This window comes from Medicago sativa, chromosome 7, assembly GCF_051527215.1.
Source record: "Medicago sativa cultivar Bolivia chromosome 7, Bolivia_mono, whole genome shotgun sequence".
NCBI lineage: Eukaryota > Viridiplantae > Streptophyta > Magnoliopsida > Fabales > Fabaceae > Medicago > Medicago sativa.
In genome coordinates, this window is record NC_140755.1 from 5,876,310 (window position 1) to 5,895,280 (window position 18,971).

Here is an 18,971-nt window from a genome sequence, read left to right on the forward strand (position 1 = left end):
TTAACTGATTCTTTAATTGATGATTTAAATAATATTATATAAATAATAAAATAGCTTAAGTGAAAACTAAAAAGAGAAAAAAGATCCTTCAAAAAAAAAAGAGAAAACAGAAATTAAGTCCAAAAGATTGTTAAAAAAAAGCCTATATTTCTTCTAAATGAACAATAAACGATCTAAAGTGGGGTGGCGTTTAGCATGGGGAAGTGATGTCTTTTCCCACTATGGGAAAGTTAATTTTTCACCATTAGATCAAAGAAGGAACATGGTTTTATCATAGTCACTCAACACTAGATCCCTTTTTCATTATCTCTCTCCCCTCCATGTCTCTACCCACTCACCAACACCAACAAGAACCACAACCTCTCAAAATCTATCTATTCGACCACCATTGTCTCCATCCTCATTGTTCTTAAAACATCCAGAAAATAAAATTTAAGAACATTCCGAAAATCACCAAAAAATAATAATTAACCAAATTAAAAACAAAATAAGAGGCATTAATTGTTTTAACTTTGTTATTTCTTGTAGCTTCACTTTCAAAGATACAATTACGTCTTGTTTGAAATTAATTAGAAAACAATGATTAAACTGAAAGCATATATGAACCTATTTCTTAAAATTCCTGGGTTTCTCATTCAAACACAACCCAAAAAATTTAGAAAATGCAAATCTGAAATGGGAATGAGAAACCAATGGAATGGTAGTATCTTAGTCACCAATAAGTACCTTTGCTCTCTGATTATTGTATGATTTTAAAATAATGATAATATAACAAAGGCTGTTTTATGAATTGTGATGAAATGGAAGTGGTAGGTGCTACTTGACGATTTGTATATTTTTTTTAATGTAAATCTCACTCTTGTTTACGGTGATGGTTGAATATGAAAAGAAAAGATGTAAAGATTTGGGGGAAATGATGAAGGTGGTGGTGGTGAGAGACTGGTCTGAGATGGAGGAGAGAGAAAATGATGGTGGAAGAAAGTGTGGAAAAAATCCAGTACTGAGTGACTAAGATAATACCATGTTTCTTGTTTGATCAAATGGTAAAAAATCAATTTTCCCATGGTGGGAAAAGACTTCACTTCCCCATACTAAACACCCTAAAGTGGTCGTAATGATTTGATGGGGTATGTAAAGCCACGTCATCTCATTAAAAACTTGCAACCACTAGCCTTTTTTTATGACACAACAGCCACTAGCATTAAACTTTACACACCAACATCGATTTAAGTTTGTTGACTATAGAAATGTTATTAATATTTACTTTTTAAGACTTTTTTAAACACTCACTTTTTTATTGAATGAAAAACTTAAGTAAATTTCACTATTTTATGTAAAATGCATTTTTAAAGTATTATACTCACCTGAATTACACCTAATAAGTGTTAAGGTGTTTCTTTGATTATATGTGATCTCTTATTATACTTTTACCTGTGTTTTTTAATTTCTTGAGTTTCTTTAGTGACCTTTGTGTTGTGTTAAGACCATGTCTCGAGTTATGCTTACTCAATCAATTTGATTTTTGTACACTTAGAAAGATAATTCAATTATCTATAACTTTTATGTTTAGGTAAAAGTCTAATTCATTCATCTTATATGTGAAAACTAGCGATGCGCCTAAGCTTATCTTATACGTTTTGCTTTACCTTTTTCCCAATATTTTTACCATATCTTGATCTATACAACTTATTTAGAGATGAAATCAAAGTCACTGCATTCCTAACATTTATGATCACATTTCATGTATGAAGACATCAAAGCCTAAATTTGTTGTTTAACTAATGATCATGTTAGATCTCAAAGTGAAAGGATCCAATGACTTTGATTTCATCGTGTGAGGTATTGCAGTTTGTAGCACGTTATTTTGTTACCCTCCTGGCAAGCTTTAAGGCTCTAGCCTCGTAGAGCTATCTCTCTCAAACAACCAAAAATATTAATCTTTCTTTAGTTATTGCTTAATCTTTTTCCACAAATTGAGAGAAAACCGTAAGCAATTACAATTGATTGGTAAGATTCATTTTCCCAAATTCGTCATCCGTTCTTTAGGATGTTATTTTTATCATTGGTGTTACGTACTACCTCCGTCCCAATTTAATTGACACAATTTTGTTTTTCACACATATTAAGAAAAATGTGTAAATAAAGAGGAAAGTGAAATATACTCCCTCCGGTCACTATTATAAGCAAATTTTGACCTTTTAGGTTCATTTAATAAATGATGTATGTGGTCTATATTGTAGGCCACATACATCATTTATTGAATGAACCTAAAAAGTAGAAATTTGCTTATAATAGTGACCGGAGGGAGTATTGTATTGGGAATGATAAAAGTAGTATTATTTAGTGTTATATTGTATTGAGAATGATGAAAGTTGTATTGAAAATTGAAATGGGTCAGTTATTTTAGGACACTTTTTATAGAAAATGAGTCAGTTATTCCGGGACGGAGGGAGTATATTCCTTAAATAGCTCTGCAATTTGAGAGAGATTTGGAAATAGTTATGTAAAAGTTTAATATTTGAAGAGTTTAAAATTATAGAGGTAAAATCTATGTTATTTTTTATTTGGGCTATTTTCAAACCTCGCCCAAATTACATGAACTATTTGGGGTATTAATTTTATTTTAATCTAAAAAAAATAGCAGCAAAGAATGATTTATATTAATAAGATGAAAATAAGTACCAAAGATCCTAAACTCACAAAATGTGATCAAGTATAGGGAGCACTTATCCCACCCAAGAGATGGTACAAGAAATATTCAAAGTATCGTGAGTGTATGTATTCCATAAATGTGTACGTGTAGTGTGCACTATTAAGTGCACATATATATTGCTGCATGACTATATAATCAAAGTGGTGGTAGGGATATCTTTATGCATTATGTCTTAGTGGTGGCATGACTATAAATTCATTTTTTAGTTTTTTTTTTGGGAATCATTTTTTAGATTTTGTGTTCGTTTACTATCATAATTTTTATTTTTGTTTTAAGATTTAAAGATCTTACAGTTGGGTTCCTTCTTTTTAGAAAAAAAATATTTTGGAAAAGCTGTTTAGATTTTTTGAATTTCCAAAATCTAATTTTTTTTTTCTTCTAAAAACATGGACCTTAAGTTTTTCTCAAAAATCTCAAAAAGAATCTCTAGATTTTTTAAAAGAAAATCATTTTTTGAAGCCAAAACAAACGTACCCTAAATCTTCCTATTACTTCTTTTGCATACAAAGATTGAAAAGATCTATCGTACTACCATTGCATTATCTATTCTTTTACGGTCAATCCTTTATACATGTATTTATGTAATATACATCACTTTTTGGTAGGGATGGCAATGGGTACCCTATGGGTAGGGTACTACAGTGCCTTTCCCCATACCCGCATTTGTAAAAAATACTCGTACTCGTGCCCGTACCCCTCGTGGGCAACAACTTTAGTCCCCTTCCCCATACCCTATGGGTACCTAAGTGCCCATACCCGCAGCTATTACCCGCACTTTAACTATGAAAAGACAATAAAAACATCACAAATGAAATAAAACTACAATCCAAAATTTTTAAAATTAACTCATAAAATAGTTCAAATCATAATATTTAGTCAAATAAAAAAAATCCAAAATATCCCTAAAAAATTGTACACCGGCATGATGAAGTTGTTATTGTATTAAGCAGTTTTTTGGTTTAAGTTTAGGTTTAGGCTTAAAGAGCTAAATAAATAAATTAATTATACACCAAAAATAAATAAATTATTTATGATATTTATATAGATATGTATATGCGGGGTTGCTGGTCTGGGCAGTATAGTACCCTTACCCGTACCCATACCCATTTGAATTTGTGGGTATTACCCAGACCCGTGCCCAAACCCATAAATGCGGGGTTTTACCCTACCCATTGTGGGTATTTTTTGCGGGTACCCATAGGGTCTGGGTCCAATTGCCATCCCTACTTTTTGGACTTAGATTAATCACATATCCTTCGGCAACAACATAAGTGCGTGAAGCAAAAAATCAGCTTCGTATATGAGAATCTCGTTGATTGTGATGTTAAACAAATAAAATCAACTTCCTAGTAACATCATTGCTCCTTTATTTACTACCCTCCTTCTATTCATAATCCTTATTATTTGGCTCCTCCATATTTCCCATTTCCGTGACTATAGTTTCAACACGCATAAACCCAAGTAGAAGACACAACCAATAAAAACTAAACCCAAAAGTAGTGAGAAAAGAAAAATCAAAGCCACCAGACACCCCACCCTAGCATTCAATTTTTAAGGCAAAAATTGAATGATCTAAACACGCATTAATAGTCAAAACACATGTTGATGCCTAGTATTCAATTTAATTACTAATAAATTAAATATTTTATTGTTCCACAAGTCCTTGTTCAACTGTCAAAAATGTTGAAATTATTAAGCCGGACGTTATAACTTAAGTTTGAACCCCGACACCTCCACTTGTGTGTGTGAGTTTATAATGATTTTGTCATTTCATCTATCTAAAAAAAATCAAATATTCTACGTATTGATTTTCCTGTTAATTGCACTCTCGACTAGTTACAATTTTCTAACAAAATCAAATAGAATCGTTCTTTTTACAATGGACTCTTCCATTCTTGTCATTAAATTTGATGTCCAACGAAAAAAATTAAATGTACTATATTTCACATGAATTTTAATAACCACAATAAAATATATACCTTGAAATTATTATATTTTTAAGTAAAATTTAATAATGCAACCTTCGTTTGTCCATAATAGTCACTTACGTGTTTTTCAGGATCAGTCGGGTAAGTTCATGAGACAATCCAATGTTTATGTGTTGTTCACCCACTTGCGGATGACATAGTACTTCATCTCCTTATCAAATACTTCAGAGTTCAGGTTGATAGTACATGTTATGATATAAGTGTTGAAATATAATAAGCATAATATTGCATTGCATATTGTGGTGTATGCATGATATGTTGATAATTTGTGAATTGTTTAACAATCATTACATGCATTGAACAAATGTAAGGCATCATCCACCATGTTGGATTTTATAAGAGAAATGATATTTGTTCAACTACTTTTTGATAACTTTTGTGATAATTTTCTCTCTCAGACTCATATTATGTTTTTACTCTATATATATATATATATATATATATATATATATATATATATATATATATATATATTGTTTTGATATTTGTGCCAATACCTCTTTTTCTTTGTAAAGTTATAGTTGTCTCAAAAGATGTCAATCAAATGGTTGTTTAAATAACACAACTCATTTTATAAATGTCTAAAATAAAACATTTTGTGTCTTCGGGACAATATCAAGGGAACAACCAGTCTGAATCATATCAAAGAAAAACTTAATAGCATTAGCGAGTTTCCCTGATTCACAACACTTGTGAATGATTGAAGCTTAACCATTGGTAGAGAGAATTCAATTTCTAGCTTTGCTTTTAGACCTAAAAGCTGGTAACTTTTTGACTACCTCACCCTTTAATAGATCTCGATCGACATACAAGAAACGGCATGCATTGACGGTAAAAGTGACTACATAATTAACAACAACAACAACAAAAAAAAGGGTGTCATGGGTGAGAGAACTGTACCAGAGTCTATAATTTGGTAGTGTAATAGGTTGATGTATGCAAAATTTCTAGTTCATAATAATATATTCAAATCATGTTGTAATGGAAAATGACATCTACACATTTCTTGAACTGCAAGTTTACTATATTATCATCCAGATTGTCTTTTGTTTTTTCTATTTAGATGTCTATTCCAAATTAAATAATTTATGTTGTGTTTGAAAGTTTGAATATTGAATATAATAGATTTAATGATTTGTGTTGTTGATCAATGTGAAGAGGCAGGCCAATTTTTGCTTAGTAAATGTACCAATATATATAGGGTTCCGGTAACGAGTGTTCTAAGGGAAAAGATCATAATAATTTATTTATTTTTTTTATTAAAATGAGAAGTTGTAAGTAGTTTTGGACAGAAAATAATCCAATTTTAATGAGAGTTGCAGATAAGTGAAAAGATCAATAACGGTTTGCTCAAAATTTATTTAGAAAATAGATTTTAAAAACTAAAAACTTGAATGTGTCATGAAGTCAAATAATACACTGTCTTGAGGTATGTATTGAAGCAACAACTTATAGTTAGAACTTATAAGAAGATGGAGTCATACTTTGATGATTGTTCCATTCAGATGTATCCCCACCCCTTTTGCCAAAAATCATTTCATCAAGATCATCCATCATGTCATCATGGCTCAATCCCTGAACTCCAGTTATTGAACAAGCTGGCTTTCTAATCAAGGCCTCTTCTCTAAAATGAGGTGACTCATCTGGCTCAATCGTAACCGGCCTATCATCATATCCGGTTCTGGTTCAAGTGGAGAAGCTTTAGGCTTCTTCTTCAACTCTTCATATTTGGAGAGAACCTTATGAATCTCATCATTTACATGCAAAAGGCCTCAAAAAGCAATGCTTCATTTTCGCCAACAGACTGATGGCATTGCTGCACTAATGTAATGGTCAAATCTTGCTGCATATTGAAGAAAAAAAGTTGGTCAGGAAAAGGATACATTGTGTGAATATAAAGCAAAAAATGATATATATGCAGTAGTAAGTACTAGTTGTTTTTTGAAAGGACAATAGTACTAGTTGTTATTAACACAGCTAGAACAATATACTAATGTTAAACGGAATATGAGAGCATATATATATAAAGGAACATAAAAATGCCGGTACTAGAAAGTAGTGCACACAAGAGAAGCAAAATAAAATACCTTAAGAACATCTCGCTGAGGTGAAGAAGATAACACAGAAGAGAGAAGCTCAGTCTCAGTGCTATTTCTTGCAACATCAAAAGCTTCCTTTGTTTGTTCAGGCTTGAGACTCGGCACGGGATGTTCACGCTGAATAAGATGTGCAAGACTGTGATCAATCTCTGGTGCAGAGGGAGAGTGAGGAGTTATAATAGGAGCCAAGCTTTCGTTGTTACGACCAGGGAACCAAATGCCCCTTGATTTCAAACTCTGCAACAGAAAATGTTTATAAAACCATTCATACTCTGGAGTTGGTTCATGAAAATCAAAGTTTCTATGACCAAGTAATATAGAACACGATTAATGTTGCTTCCCCGTCTTTATCCACATCTTATAGCTTAACTTCAGACATTAGTTCATAACAAAAAGTGAAAGAATTTCAGAAACAAAAATATCACACTACTACAACTGTTATCAAATTCATGAATTTCATTCAGATGAACAGTGTATTAACCAGAAACTAAGTAAATATTTCAACGTATTAAGGGTGATTATAACTTTTGCAACGTTTGTAAAATGATCATTAGAGTGATCACTCTGATAATTAAAATTTCCCTTCTCAAAATAAAACTTTGGGGGCATTTGAGGAAAGAGCATAACTAAGTGTCTCAGTAAATATTAATCATACATGAACTTATATACTAAAGGCTCTTGGAGTTGAAAGTCACCGGATTTCATTTATTCGATCAAATCCATTGTTTTGGTGTGCAAATCTTGGCTTTATTGCATCTTGGAATGCTTTAATTCTAACATTATGTAATGTGTTTAGAATTGGATTTGAGTCTTCTTACTGGTGTGGTTGTTTGGTCTTTATCGGTGGCGTAGCAGCGTGTGCGGCGCAGGTTTAGAAACTCGTTAATGCTTGTTGCAGGAAGGTATTTTTGCTCAAGATGAAAGGATATACTGTCGGGAAATTAATCCTAGTCAGTGTTTTAAAGGTTGGATGGTGTAATTCTTTAGTTTGGTTTGGTTGTGGAATGTTGTCACAGTAAAGGAACCTCAATGTGCTTTCTTAATTCTAGTATGTATTGTGGTCTCTGTGTATGTTGCAAACTCTGTACTTTATAGCTCAGTTTTGCATTTCATGTGCTTAATTTTGAGCCTATCGATACATTTTGCCTAAAAAAAAAAAAAAAACTAGACCATAATGTTTAATCTCTAAATCGAATATCACACATGTCAAAGATATATGCATAATTGGCCGAACCGTATGAATCTATGATCAATAACTTGTGTGTTTGTGTGCGTTTCATTATATGATTTATTTAGATTTGAATTTGTAATTATAATATGTAAAATTGTTGGAACTGATTCATTCAAGAGACTCAGAAGTAGCGTCGTAAACGAGTTTATCGGCTTGGTTTGGTTCTTGGAAAAATTAACTCCTTCATCTTGAAACTCATAGTACCTATTCCAGCACTCATTTTTCGACCCATCTCAGCTCCATTGATTTTGAGACGTTCTCCTATATATAGCGTTCACTTTTTCCTTCAAACTGTCACTCGTTTTTTTACTCGCTTTGAGTTTCCCTTTCACTGCTTGAAATGAGTCGCCTTGCAGGCCAGAGATTGAGTTGCCCTATAAATATACCAACTTTTCGTTTTAGTCCCTCTAAAATTTTCCTTCAACTTTTAGTCCCTATAAAATTTTCAGTCACTACTTTTGGTCCCTATTTTTAAGTAAATTTTTGTATTTTTTAATGAAATTGTGCAGAAATTTATGGAATATTGTAAAAATCCCTCACAAAAAAATTATAATATTTTAACAAAACATGAATTAAATATGAATTTTTTACCGAAAAAATATAAAAATTCATATTTAATTCATGTTTTGGTAAAAAATTCTAATTTTTTTTTGGAAGAGGTCCTTATAATATTATACATTTTTCTGCAAAATTTTATTAAAAAATATGAATTCTATGTATGAGTTTACTTTAAAAGAGGGACCAAAAGTAAAGATTGAAAATTTTATAGGGACTAAAAGTTGAAGGAAAATTTTAGAAGGACTAAAACGAACGAAAAGTTGGTATATTTATAGGGACTAAAAACATATTTAACCCTAAAATATAATATAGATTTTGAAAAGCCACATTTTTATCACAATAACTATTAATTTCGATCACAAATAATTTTGTTAAAAGTTCCTTCAAGAATAAAAAATTGTTCAAAGTTCACTCTTACAACTCAAAAGTTCTATGTTGAGGACATGTCTATTTATCTGCTATAGTGAAATATCTAACTTGAGACTCAAATAAACAAAACCAAATGCAAAGATAACACGATAAGGCCGTGCCAGTGCCACAGTTCAAATTTGTCCATATATACTGAAATGTATCATATGTTTTATTTTATAGTTCTAAATTACAGTCTACAATTGCAAAACTGTAGCCGCATTAGATGTATTTGTTTACATTTTGTTGCAATATCAAATTTTGCAAAATCGCAACCATGACCACAACATCGATTTGGAACTATGATACGTATTACAACACAAGGTGAACATCATTCATGTGCAACACGAATAACTTGCTTACCGACGTTCTTGCCGAGGAAAAGTCCAACAAAAGCAGCTGGAGCACTTTCCAAGCCTTCATTCATGTCTTCAAAATACACAATCTTTCCTTGTTTGTAGAAACTCGAAACCTGTTCCAAGAATTTTGGGTACAAGTTCAAGTAATCGCTTTGCAAAAAACCCTGCATTCTTATGCGCTTATAAATGAGAGAGGATAAATTGTGAATCCCTTTAGGATCAGAAATGCTTTGCTGAGAAATCATCCCACAAACTGCAATTCTGCCATGAATCTTCATGTTAAGGAGGGCCGCATCAAGCATGTCACCGCCCACGTTATCAAAATAAATGTCAATGCCTTCAGGAAAATACCTGTCAATTGAGCCAACGAAAAAAGTTTAGATAAAAGAAGGATAGCTCTTCAAAACAGCTTATAGATTATATGAATACAGCTTATCCAAACAGGTCCCGATTAGCACTCAGAAGTGCTTGTATACGGATGTGTAATTTTCAAACAAACTACTTAAAATCATTTAAATTTCCTGAGACAATGGAAAACCATTAAAAACTTTATAATATCCTTGTACATGAAACTCACCTTTTAAGAGCTGCATCCAAGTCTAATTCTTCCTTATAGTTAAAAGCTTCGTCGAATCCAAGTTTATTCTTTAGAAGTTCAACCTAATGTAATAGATTTGGTGAGTCAAAAAGCAAACTAAACTAAATGTCTGGTTTAAGTATTTGTGTCTGCATACATGTGTGTCTAATTATCTATACGTTTATGCAAACAAATGAATCAAATGCTCATTGAAAAAGTGTTCATCAGATAAGCACTTATCTATAAGTTATTTTATGACAAAATGAAAAATATGATTAAACTGTTTTGATATAAGTTGTAAGATGTATTCATAAGCTATCTAAGGAAGTTTATTAAAAATAGTAGAAAATAACATGGTTTCATTAACTTCTTTTGCAAGTTCTCTCATACACTTATACAAGTTCATAAGTTGTAAGATAAGCTAAATAAACTGGGAATAAATTCTTCAAAATGCAACTAAGAGCTAAATAAACTAAGATACGCTATAAGAAAGGGTGGCATAATTTCTGGTCGGAGTGTAACTCTTCTCCGGTAGTCCAAGTTTTCTCTTCCCCTTATGTTGTTCTCCTTACTTCTACTATGTTATTAAAGGTCACTGACATCTATAGAGAATTGTTGTTTTTGGATTTCCAAACTGTTAAATTTGGATTTCCAAATTCTGTTATCTACCGAAGTTGTTACTAGGTTGAGTCACGACCAGGTCGCTCTCTTTAAGACGTTTCGTGGCACTTCCCAAAGTTGTACAAGGTAGACTATCAACCACGCCGCCTCCAGGATAAAACAAGCCCAGCTACAACTGTTCAATTAACTACTGCACTGTAGAAAATCGTTCGAGAATTACACCCTCAAATATGGTACTAAGACCACTCTGTAATATTGAAACCATTCAAATTAATATGGTATTATTACCATTCTATTATGGTGCTGAGACCACTCGAATATGGTGTTACCACCATTCTAACTTCTCCAAAACATCAATATGGCACTACGACCATTCAAATATGGTGATACCACCATTTCTCCTTAAATAGAAAATTATTAAAATAATTTATATACTGTTAAGATCATTCTTTAATTCCGACGGGACATTAGTATTACGAAAAGGGACTATGATCTTAATAGTACTCTATGTTCTGAAGAATCATATATTATCGAAGGGACTATGAACTTAAGACAAGGGACTATGGTCTTAAGAACACTCTTAATACCGAAGGAACAGAAAGGAGTAGAAGCAGAAGAAACTCGCTATCGCAAGTCGGAGGGAGAAGAGAAGAAAAGAATTCCCGACAACTCAATGAAATTCTTTTCGGTGTGAAGAATGAGTGGGGCGAACTTCTCCTTTTATAGGGAGAGTTTGTAACAAAAAACGAGTGACTTGGGGATTAAGTCTGCTTAATCCTTAAGCAAACGCGTTTTGTTTCTTAATTGGATATATCCGGAAGTTTCTGGATACGCGTTATGGATCGGGTCGGATCGTCACAAATTTATTTGTTACGCGTAGCGCTTACGGATAATGATTAAATTAATTAATTAATTAATTTAACATTTTCAAGTGACAAAAAATATATATATCATTTTTTTTATTCGATATATATATTTTGTAAGCGTTCACCCGTTCACAAAATTGGGTATCCCAAGGGCACACCCTTGGAGGTCACTTTGCCCATATATAAACACTTACTAGTTGGGGTGACCCTCCAATGTGGGACATTTTTTAAGTCACACCCACACACTAGTTCTTTCATAGTGTTTTTCTATCCAATTTTCTTCACTAGAATTAACTAGTGTTCCAACAAGAATAAATAACTGTGGTCACAAGTTAGCATATATCGGGGAAGTTTCTAAATGTTACACTTGCGGTATTTAATTCTGGATTTCATCAGGACAGTTTTTTCTGCAATAGGTTTAGTCTGCCTAATTTCAGATGGTTTTTTCTTTCTTATATAATTCGTAGATCTCCTTCATGATTTTGTATTCATTATCTTTTCTTCCTTGATCAATACATTTTTCGGTTGCTGCAGATAATTGATAGAGCTAAAGATGACAACATAATTGCGATGTTTTGCTTTATTGTGAGAAACAGCATATGAACACGTTATCAGTGATTTTTATAAACATATACATTCGCTTAAACGAAAGCTTCAACACACAGTTACTAAGTCTTACTTTTGGTAACTATACATTAGCGAAAAATAGAGAAACATACCTTTTCTTTTGAGCCAGCACTTCCAACAACATAGCAACCATGCAACTTAGCAAGTTGACCAACAAGTTGACCCACAACACCCGATGCTGCTGATACAAAAACATATTCTCCACTTTTTGGGGAACACACCTCATAAAATCCAGCATACGCTGTAAATCCCGGCATTCCTAAACATTAAAACGGATTAATTATTGGAGGCTGAGTAACTCAACTGATTTGAACCAAAGGCTAAAGGACCAGGATTTAAACTCTTGTAGAAGTATTTAGCATTCTAGATAGGTACCTAGAAGACCAAGATGGAAGGAAAGGGGAATGTGATCATCCGGCTCAATTTTTCGCAACTGGTCTGTTTTAGAGATGATGTTGTATTCATCCCAGCCAGTAAACCCCGAAATGTAGATTAGACGCACGTGCTCAACGTTAGTGTGACAAAAGTTGCATGAAGAAACTATAAGTAAATATAAATAACATTGGTGAAAAATGAGGAAAAGAGGTTAGGAGTATGCTTTTCATATGTTCTCTAAACTATCATTCTCTGTTATTTGATCTTGAACTATAGAAATGTAAAAATGGCCTCTAAATTATTTTTAATCTATTGATTATGTGATGATAAAAATTGATTTCAGTTCAAAGTGAATTGAATTTGAAGTGGTTTATGTTTGGATATATACTTTAGATCAAAATTGTTTGAGTGTTTACTTGTACCAAAAAAGTGTTTTGACATGTATATAAAAATTGCCAAAAGATAGAAATTGATTCAACCTCAACATGAAAACTGCAAAGAGTTGCTTCATCTAAGTATTGATTCTAGAATCAAAATTAATTCTCATTATAGGAACCAAACATCATATAAATATGGTCAAACCACGTTTAACCAATACAAACTCAAGTTAAGGGATTTCCATTGTAGAACCAAAGAAGCACTTAGTATAAAATCTTTGAATAGAATAGTTAAGCGCTTATCACATAAGTAATAAAATAAAGTCAAATGGTTTTCATCATATAAGTCATAAGTTGCTTTCTTAAACTATAGAGGATAGTTTATGGGCATGCCATAAGTTGCTTTCATAAGTTCTCTGAGAGAGACTCACAATGTTGAAAGTAACTACACTATTATTTTCTGTGCTATTTCCTGTGCTGAACTATTTAAATGTAAAGGTAGTCCCTAATCTAATTTTAATCTATCAAATTAGTGTATGTTTGATTTTATAAAAGCTATAAATAGTTGCTTCAACTTAAAATTGATATTCGGGAATCAAAATTGTATCTCATTATATATAGGAACCAAACCAATGTAAACTCATCAAGTTGAGGGATTTCAATTGTGGAACCAGACAAGCACTTAAACTGTATGTGGATAGACCCCGCAATCAAGCGCATATTATATAAAGTGAAATTGTTTTCATATAAGTTATAAGTTGTTTTCGTAAGCATTTACCGGACACAACACAAGACTTACACGTCGTCCACACTCATATTCATTTTAAAAAATGAACTAATTAACTATATCGGCACATGTGGTGTCGTGTCGGACACTACAATGCCTTGCTTGTGATTTTACTTGTGGTGTCGTGTCGTGTCGTGAAGGACACTACAATGAACTAATTTCGATTTGGATTTTACTTGTGATTTATAAAGTAGAGAAATTGAAACTGAGAATTTGACTGTATGTATTTTCGTAGTTGTGTTGAGATCTTGTGAAACGTGGTTTTGAAATATGCGTTTTCGAAAGGTTTGATATTAATTTGTATGCGATTTGGATTTTGATTTGGATTTGAATTTGCTAATGATTCTAAGTAGTAGATTTTCGATTGAGTTTTGATGATACGTATTTGGAAACTTTCGTTATGTTGTGAAATATGGTTTTAGCATTGTGTTTTAAGAATGATGTTTTGAAAATTACAGTTATAATGACGACGACCTAGGTGCACCTAGTATGTGATTTCATTTATTTTTGTTAAACGTGCGACTCTTTAAACGTGTGTTTCATTTGTTTAATAAGTTAAACGTGTGTTTCGTTTATTCTTGTTAAACGTGTGACTCTTTAAACATGTGTTTCATTTGTTTAATAAGTTAAACGTGTGTTTCATTTATATCTTGTTAAACGTGTGTTTCATTTATTCTTGTTAAATGTGTGACTCTTTAAACGTGTGTTTCATTTGTTTAATAAGTTAAACGTGTGTGCCGTTTATTCTTGTTAAACGTGTGACTCTTTAAACATGTGTTTCATTTGTTTAATAAGTTAAACGTGTGTTTCATTTATATCTTGTTAAACGTGTGTTTCAATTATTCTTGTTAAACGTGTGACTCTTTAAACGAAACACACGTTTAACTTATTAAACAAACGAAACACACGTTAACTTATTAAACAAACGAAACACACGTTTAACTTATTAAACAAATGAAACACACGTTTAAAGAGTCACACGTTTAACAAGAATAAATGAAACACACGTTTAACCAGATATAAATGAAACACACGTTTAACTTATTAAACAAATGAAACACATGTTTAAAGAGTCACACGTTTAACAAGAATAAACGAAACACACGTTTAACTTATTAAACAAATGAAACACACGTTTAAAGAGTCACACGTTTAACAAGAATTAATGAAAAACACGTTTCATTTGTTTAATAAGTTAAACGTGTGTTTCGTTTGTTTAATAAGTTAAACGTGTGTTTCATTTGTTTAATTAGTTAAACGTGTGTTTCGTTTAAAGAGTCACAAGTTTAACAAGAATAAATGAAACACACGTTTAAAGAGTCACACGTTTAACAAGAATAAATGAAACACACGTTTAACAAGATATACCAAATCATTTTGGTATATCTTGTTAGGAATAACTCAAGTCACACATTGATATGGCTTAGCCACGCATATCTCTGGCTTAGCCATGCTTTATGGCTTTAACTTGCTAACAAAGTCATTAATTTTCTTGCAGGTCCATAAGCATAATGTGAGAGGGATTGTTGTTGGTTTACCCGTTAATAAGTCTGAAGACAAGTCAAGGACAACCATTTCATTACTACTGAGTCATCCAATTGCTACACATCATTTGACACACTCTTTAAACGTGTGTTTCATTTATTTTTGTTTTAGTATCCATTAATTATTCATTCTTTCATAACATCTTTCATGTTTAGTATCTATTAATTATTCATTCTTTCATGTAGGATCAATGTTTAAAAATAATGGAATTCATGAATAAACTTGCTTCTTGGTGATTTGCAATACGCGTACGAAAATGAGAGATACTCCTCTGATGTATTATTTTTCTTTCATTCTTCTTATATTTAAATCACATAGCAAATGAATTTCCTATATATAAATGGTTGATATTAGGTATAAAAACATGTATTGATATTTTTCTATCAAGTTAGAGCTCTTCATGAAATAAATTTTATTAGGTGAGCAAAGCAACGTTTGTCAAAACAGGTGGTTCTGATAAGTTTACAGATTACTGGAAGGTGAAGGATGGGTGGGCTTCATCAACCACTCTCGATGTAAGTATTTTTTTATCCTTTAAAATAAATACACATGCCTAGCGGATAGGATCAAGATATTAACTAACAATTGATTTTTTGTATTGATAGCGGTACTTTCTCAGGTCTGACTCGGATGCTTAGCTGAGGTAAAATTTTAACTATCAATTGGTACTTTTTATTTTTATTATTATGAATTTTTTTCTCTCATTATTGGTTCTTTTTTTTCCTGTAGGTCTTTTAAAGAACTTAGTAAGCCTTAGATTTACGTCCACCTTACTATCATATCATATCTAGCCACACAACACTTTCTTCCAGAGTCCCTAAATTAGTGTTGATTGCGTATCAGTTTGATTCACGACATTTTATTTTGTAAAGACGTGTTTTATTATTTTTAGTTATTTGGTTGATTGTGGCGCATAACCATATGAATATTCCTGCTTTTTGTTGATATATATTTTTGCATTTTATTAAGTGATATGATCACATTTAAATTATTCCATTATTGTTTAAAGTAAACAGCTTTATGTGGAAATTGACTAAGCATGTTGCAATGTTCTATGATATGATTTTGAGTTACAACGATTTAAAATCGACCGAATAGGTAATTGGATCAGAAGACCAAACTTTGAATGAGACAAATATATAAATGTCTTGTAACTTTAAGTTATGCTGCCCAGAGTAGAAATTGAAGGTTTAGGGTCAATTTTTATGATTTTTTTATGCGAGAGTTTTTAAGAACCATAATTTATATTAACGGGTAAACCAACAACAATTCCTTTCAAATTATGCTTATGAACCTGCAAGAAAATTAATGACTTTGTTAGCAAGTTAAAGCCATAAAGCGTGGCTAAGCCAGAGATATGCGTGGCTAAGCCATATCAATGTGTGACTTGAGTTATTCCTAACAAGATATACCAAAATGATTTGGTATATCTTGTTAAACGTGTGTTTCATTTATTCTTGTTAAACATGTGACTCTTTAAACGTGTGTTTCATTTTTTCTTGTTAAACGTGTGACTCTTTAAACGAAACACACGTTTAACTAATTAAACAAATGAAACACACGTTTAACTTATTAAACAAACGAATCACACTTTTAACTTATTAAACAAATGAAACGTGTGTTTCATTTATTCTTGTTAAACATGTGACTCTTTAAACGTGTGTTTCATTTGTTTAATAAGTTAAATGTGTGTTTCGTTTATTCTTGTTAAACGTGTGACTCTTTAAACGTGTGTTTCATTTGTTTAATAAGTTAAACATGTGTTTCATTTATATCTTGTTAAACGTGTGTTTCATTTATTCTTGTTAAAGGTGTGACTCTTTAAACGTGTGTTTCATTTGTTTAATAAGTTAAACGTGTGTTTTGTTTGTTTAATAAGTTAAACGTGTGTTTCCTTTAAAGAGTCACACGTTTAACAAGAATAAATGAAACACACGTTTAACAAGATATACCAAATCATTTTGGTATATCTTGTTAGGTATAACTTAAGTCACACATTGATATGGCCACGCATATCTCTGGCTTAGCCACACTTTATGGCTTTAACTTGCTAACAAAGTCATTAATTTTCTTGCAGGTCCATAAGCATAATGTGAAAGGGATTGTTGTTGGTTTACCCGTTAATAAGTCTGAAGACAAGTCAAGGATACCCATTCCATTACCACCGAGTCATCCAATGGCTACACATTATTTGGCACACTCTTTAAACGTGTGTTTCATTTATTTTTGTTTAGTATCCATTAATTATTCATTCTTTCATAACATCTTTCATGTTAGTATCTATTAATTATTCATTCTTTCATGTAGGAGCAATGTTTAAAAATAATGGAATTCATGAAGAAACTTGATGACACGGGGATTCTTGGTGATTTGCAATACGCGTACGAAAATGAGAGATATTCCTCTGATGTATTATTTTTCTTCCATTCTTCTTATCTTTAAATCACATAGAAAATGAATTTCCTATATATAAATGGTTGATATTAGGTATAAAAACATGTATTGATATTTTTCTATCAATTTAGAGCTTTTCATGAGATAAATTTTATCAGGTGGGCAAAGCAACGTTTGTCAAAATAGGTGGTTCTGATAAGTTTACAGATTACTGGAAGGTGAATGATGAATGGGCTTCATCAACCACTCTCGATGTAAGTATTTTTGGATCCCTTAAATTAAATACACATGCCTAGCGGATAGAATCAAGATATTAACTAACAATTGGTTTTTTGTATTGATAGTGGTACTTTCTTAGGTCTGAATCGGATGCTTAGCTGAGGTGAAATTTTAACTATCAATTGGTACTTTTTATTTTTATTATTATGAATTTTTTTCTCTCTCATTATTGGTTCTTTTTTTCCTGTAGGTCTTTTAAAGAACTTAGTAAGCCTTGGATTTACCTCCACCTTACTATCATATCATATCTAGCCACACAACACTTTCTTCCAGAGTCCCTAAATTAGTGTTGATTGCGTATCAGTTTGATTCACGACGTTTTATTGTGTAAAGACCTGTTTTATTATTTTTAGTTATTTGGTTGATTGTGGCGCATAACCATATGAATATTCCTGTTTTTCGTTGATATATATTTTTGCATTTTATCAAGTGATATGATCACATTTAAATTATTCCATTATTGTTTAAAGTAAACAGCTTTATGTGGAAATTGGCTAAGCATGTTGCAATGTTCTATGATATGATTTTGAGTTTCAACGATTTAAAATCGACCGAATAAGTAATTGGATCAGAAGACCCAACTTTGAATGAGACAAATATATAAATGTCTTGTAACTTTAAGCTATGCTGCCCAGAGTAGAAATTGAAGGTTTAGGCTCAATTTTTATGATTTTTTTTATGCGAGAGATTTCATGAGCCAGAATTTATATTTCAAGTTCTATACATACCAATTTAATTGAATGCTCTCCGGCTAGAGTTGAGTTTGAGTCCTACTAGTCCGTGTTTACTAAGGCACAAACTTAACCATACAATAACATACAATCCAATTAATACTAATCTGTCTTACATTAGAATGGTGAAGTTTCTCGCATTACACCCATCTACAAAGGCATGGACAGACACAAAGTACCAACAAATAAAACACATTGCCAAAAATCTTTACATTCCGTACCGAGTTCTCTCACTACATCCTTGCTAATATTTGACTTATAGAATCTTAAATTGTTAAACAAAATGCATAAAATTTTAAAAAACTAGACACATTCATATGGTGCACAAAAGGTAAGCTGGCATATGGCTTGGCAGCATGAAATCCAAGGAAAGTGGCGGAGCTTTTTCTCACCTTCTTGTAGGAACATCTGAGTAGCCTCTTCCCTGTAAAAAGAT

General features: G+C 31.9%; 1 protein-coding gene and 1 pseudogene across 2 annotated transcripts; both read right to left on the reverse strand.

Annotated features, from left to right (window-relative positions):
• Nucleotides 1–6,105: 6,105 nt before the first annotated feature.
• On the reverse strand, nt 6,106–7,115 carry LOC146903782 (TOM1-like protein 1 pseudogene; annotated as a pseudogene). The gene is made up of 2 exons (XR_015018504.1): nt 6,789–7,115; nt 6,106–6,544 (listed from the first exon to the last, which is right to left on the reverse strand). The product of XR_015018504.1 is annotated as a TOM1-like protein 1 pseudogene (transcript).
• A 2,031-nt stretch (nt 7,116–9,146) lies between these two features.
• On the reverse strand, nt 9,147–12,531 carry LOC146903783 (2-alkenal reductase (NADP(+)-dependent)-like). The gene is made up of 4 exons (XM_085722400.1): nt 12,423–12,531; nt 12,140–12,306; nt 9,934–10,016; nt 9,147–9,707 (listed from the first exon to the last, which is right to left on the reverse strand). Exons 2-4 carry the CDS (start codon nt 12,302–12,304, stop codon nt 9,329–9,331), a joined length of 627 nt encoding a protein of 208 aa, XP_085578526.1. The 5' UTR covers nt 12,305–12,306; nt 12,423–12,531; the 3' UTR covers nt 9,147–9,328.
• Nucleotides 12,532–18,971: the final 6,440 nt, after the last annotated feature.

What these genes read in the sequence shown, in the direction of transcription:
- LOC146903783 (XM_085722400.1), bottom strand. Translation starts at nt 12,304, where the DNA reads ATGCCGGGATTTACAGCGTATGCTGGATTTTATGAGGTGTGTTCCCCA. An exon ending in GTGCTGGCTCAAAAGAAAAG is followed by an intron (nt 10,017 to 12,139) that starts GTATGTTTCTCT and finishes CTATTACATTAG; the next exon opens with GTTGAACTTCTAAAGAATAA. An exon ending in TTGGATGCAGCTCTTAAAAG is followed by an intron (nt 9,708 to 9,933) that starts GTGAGTTTCATG and finishes CTCAATTGACAG; the next exon opens with GTATTTTCCTGAAGGCATTG.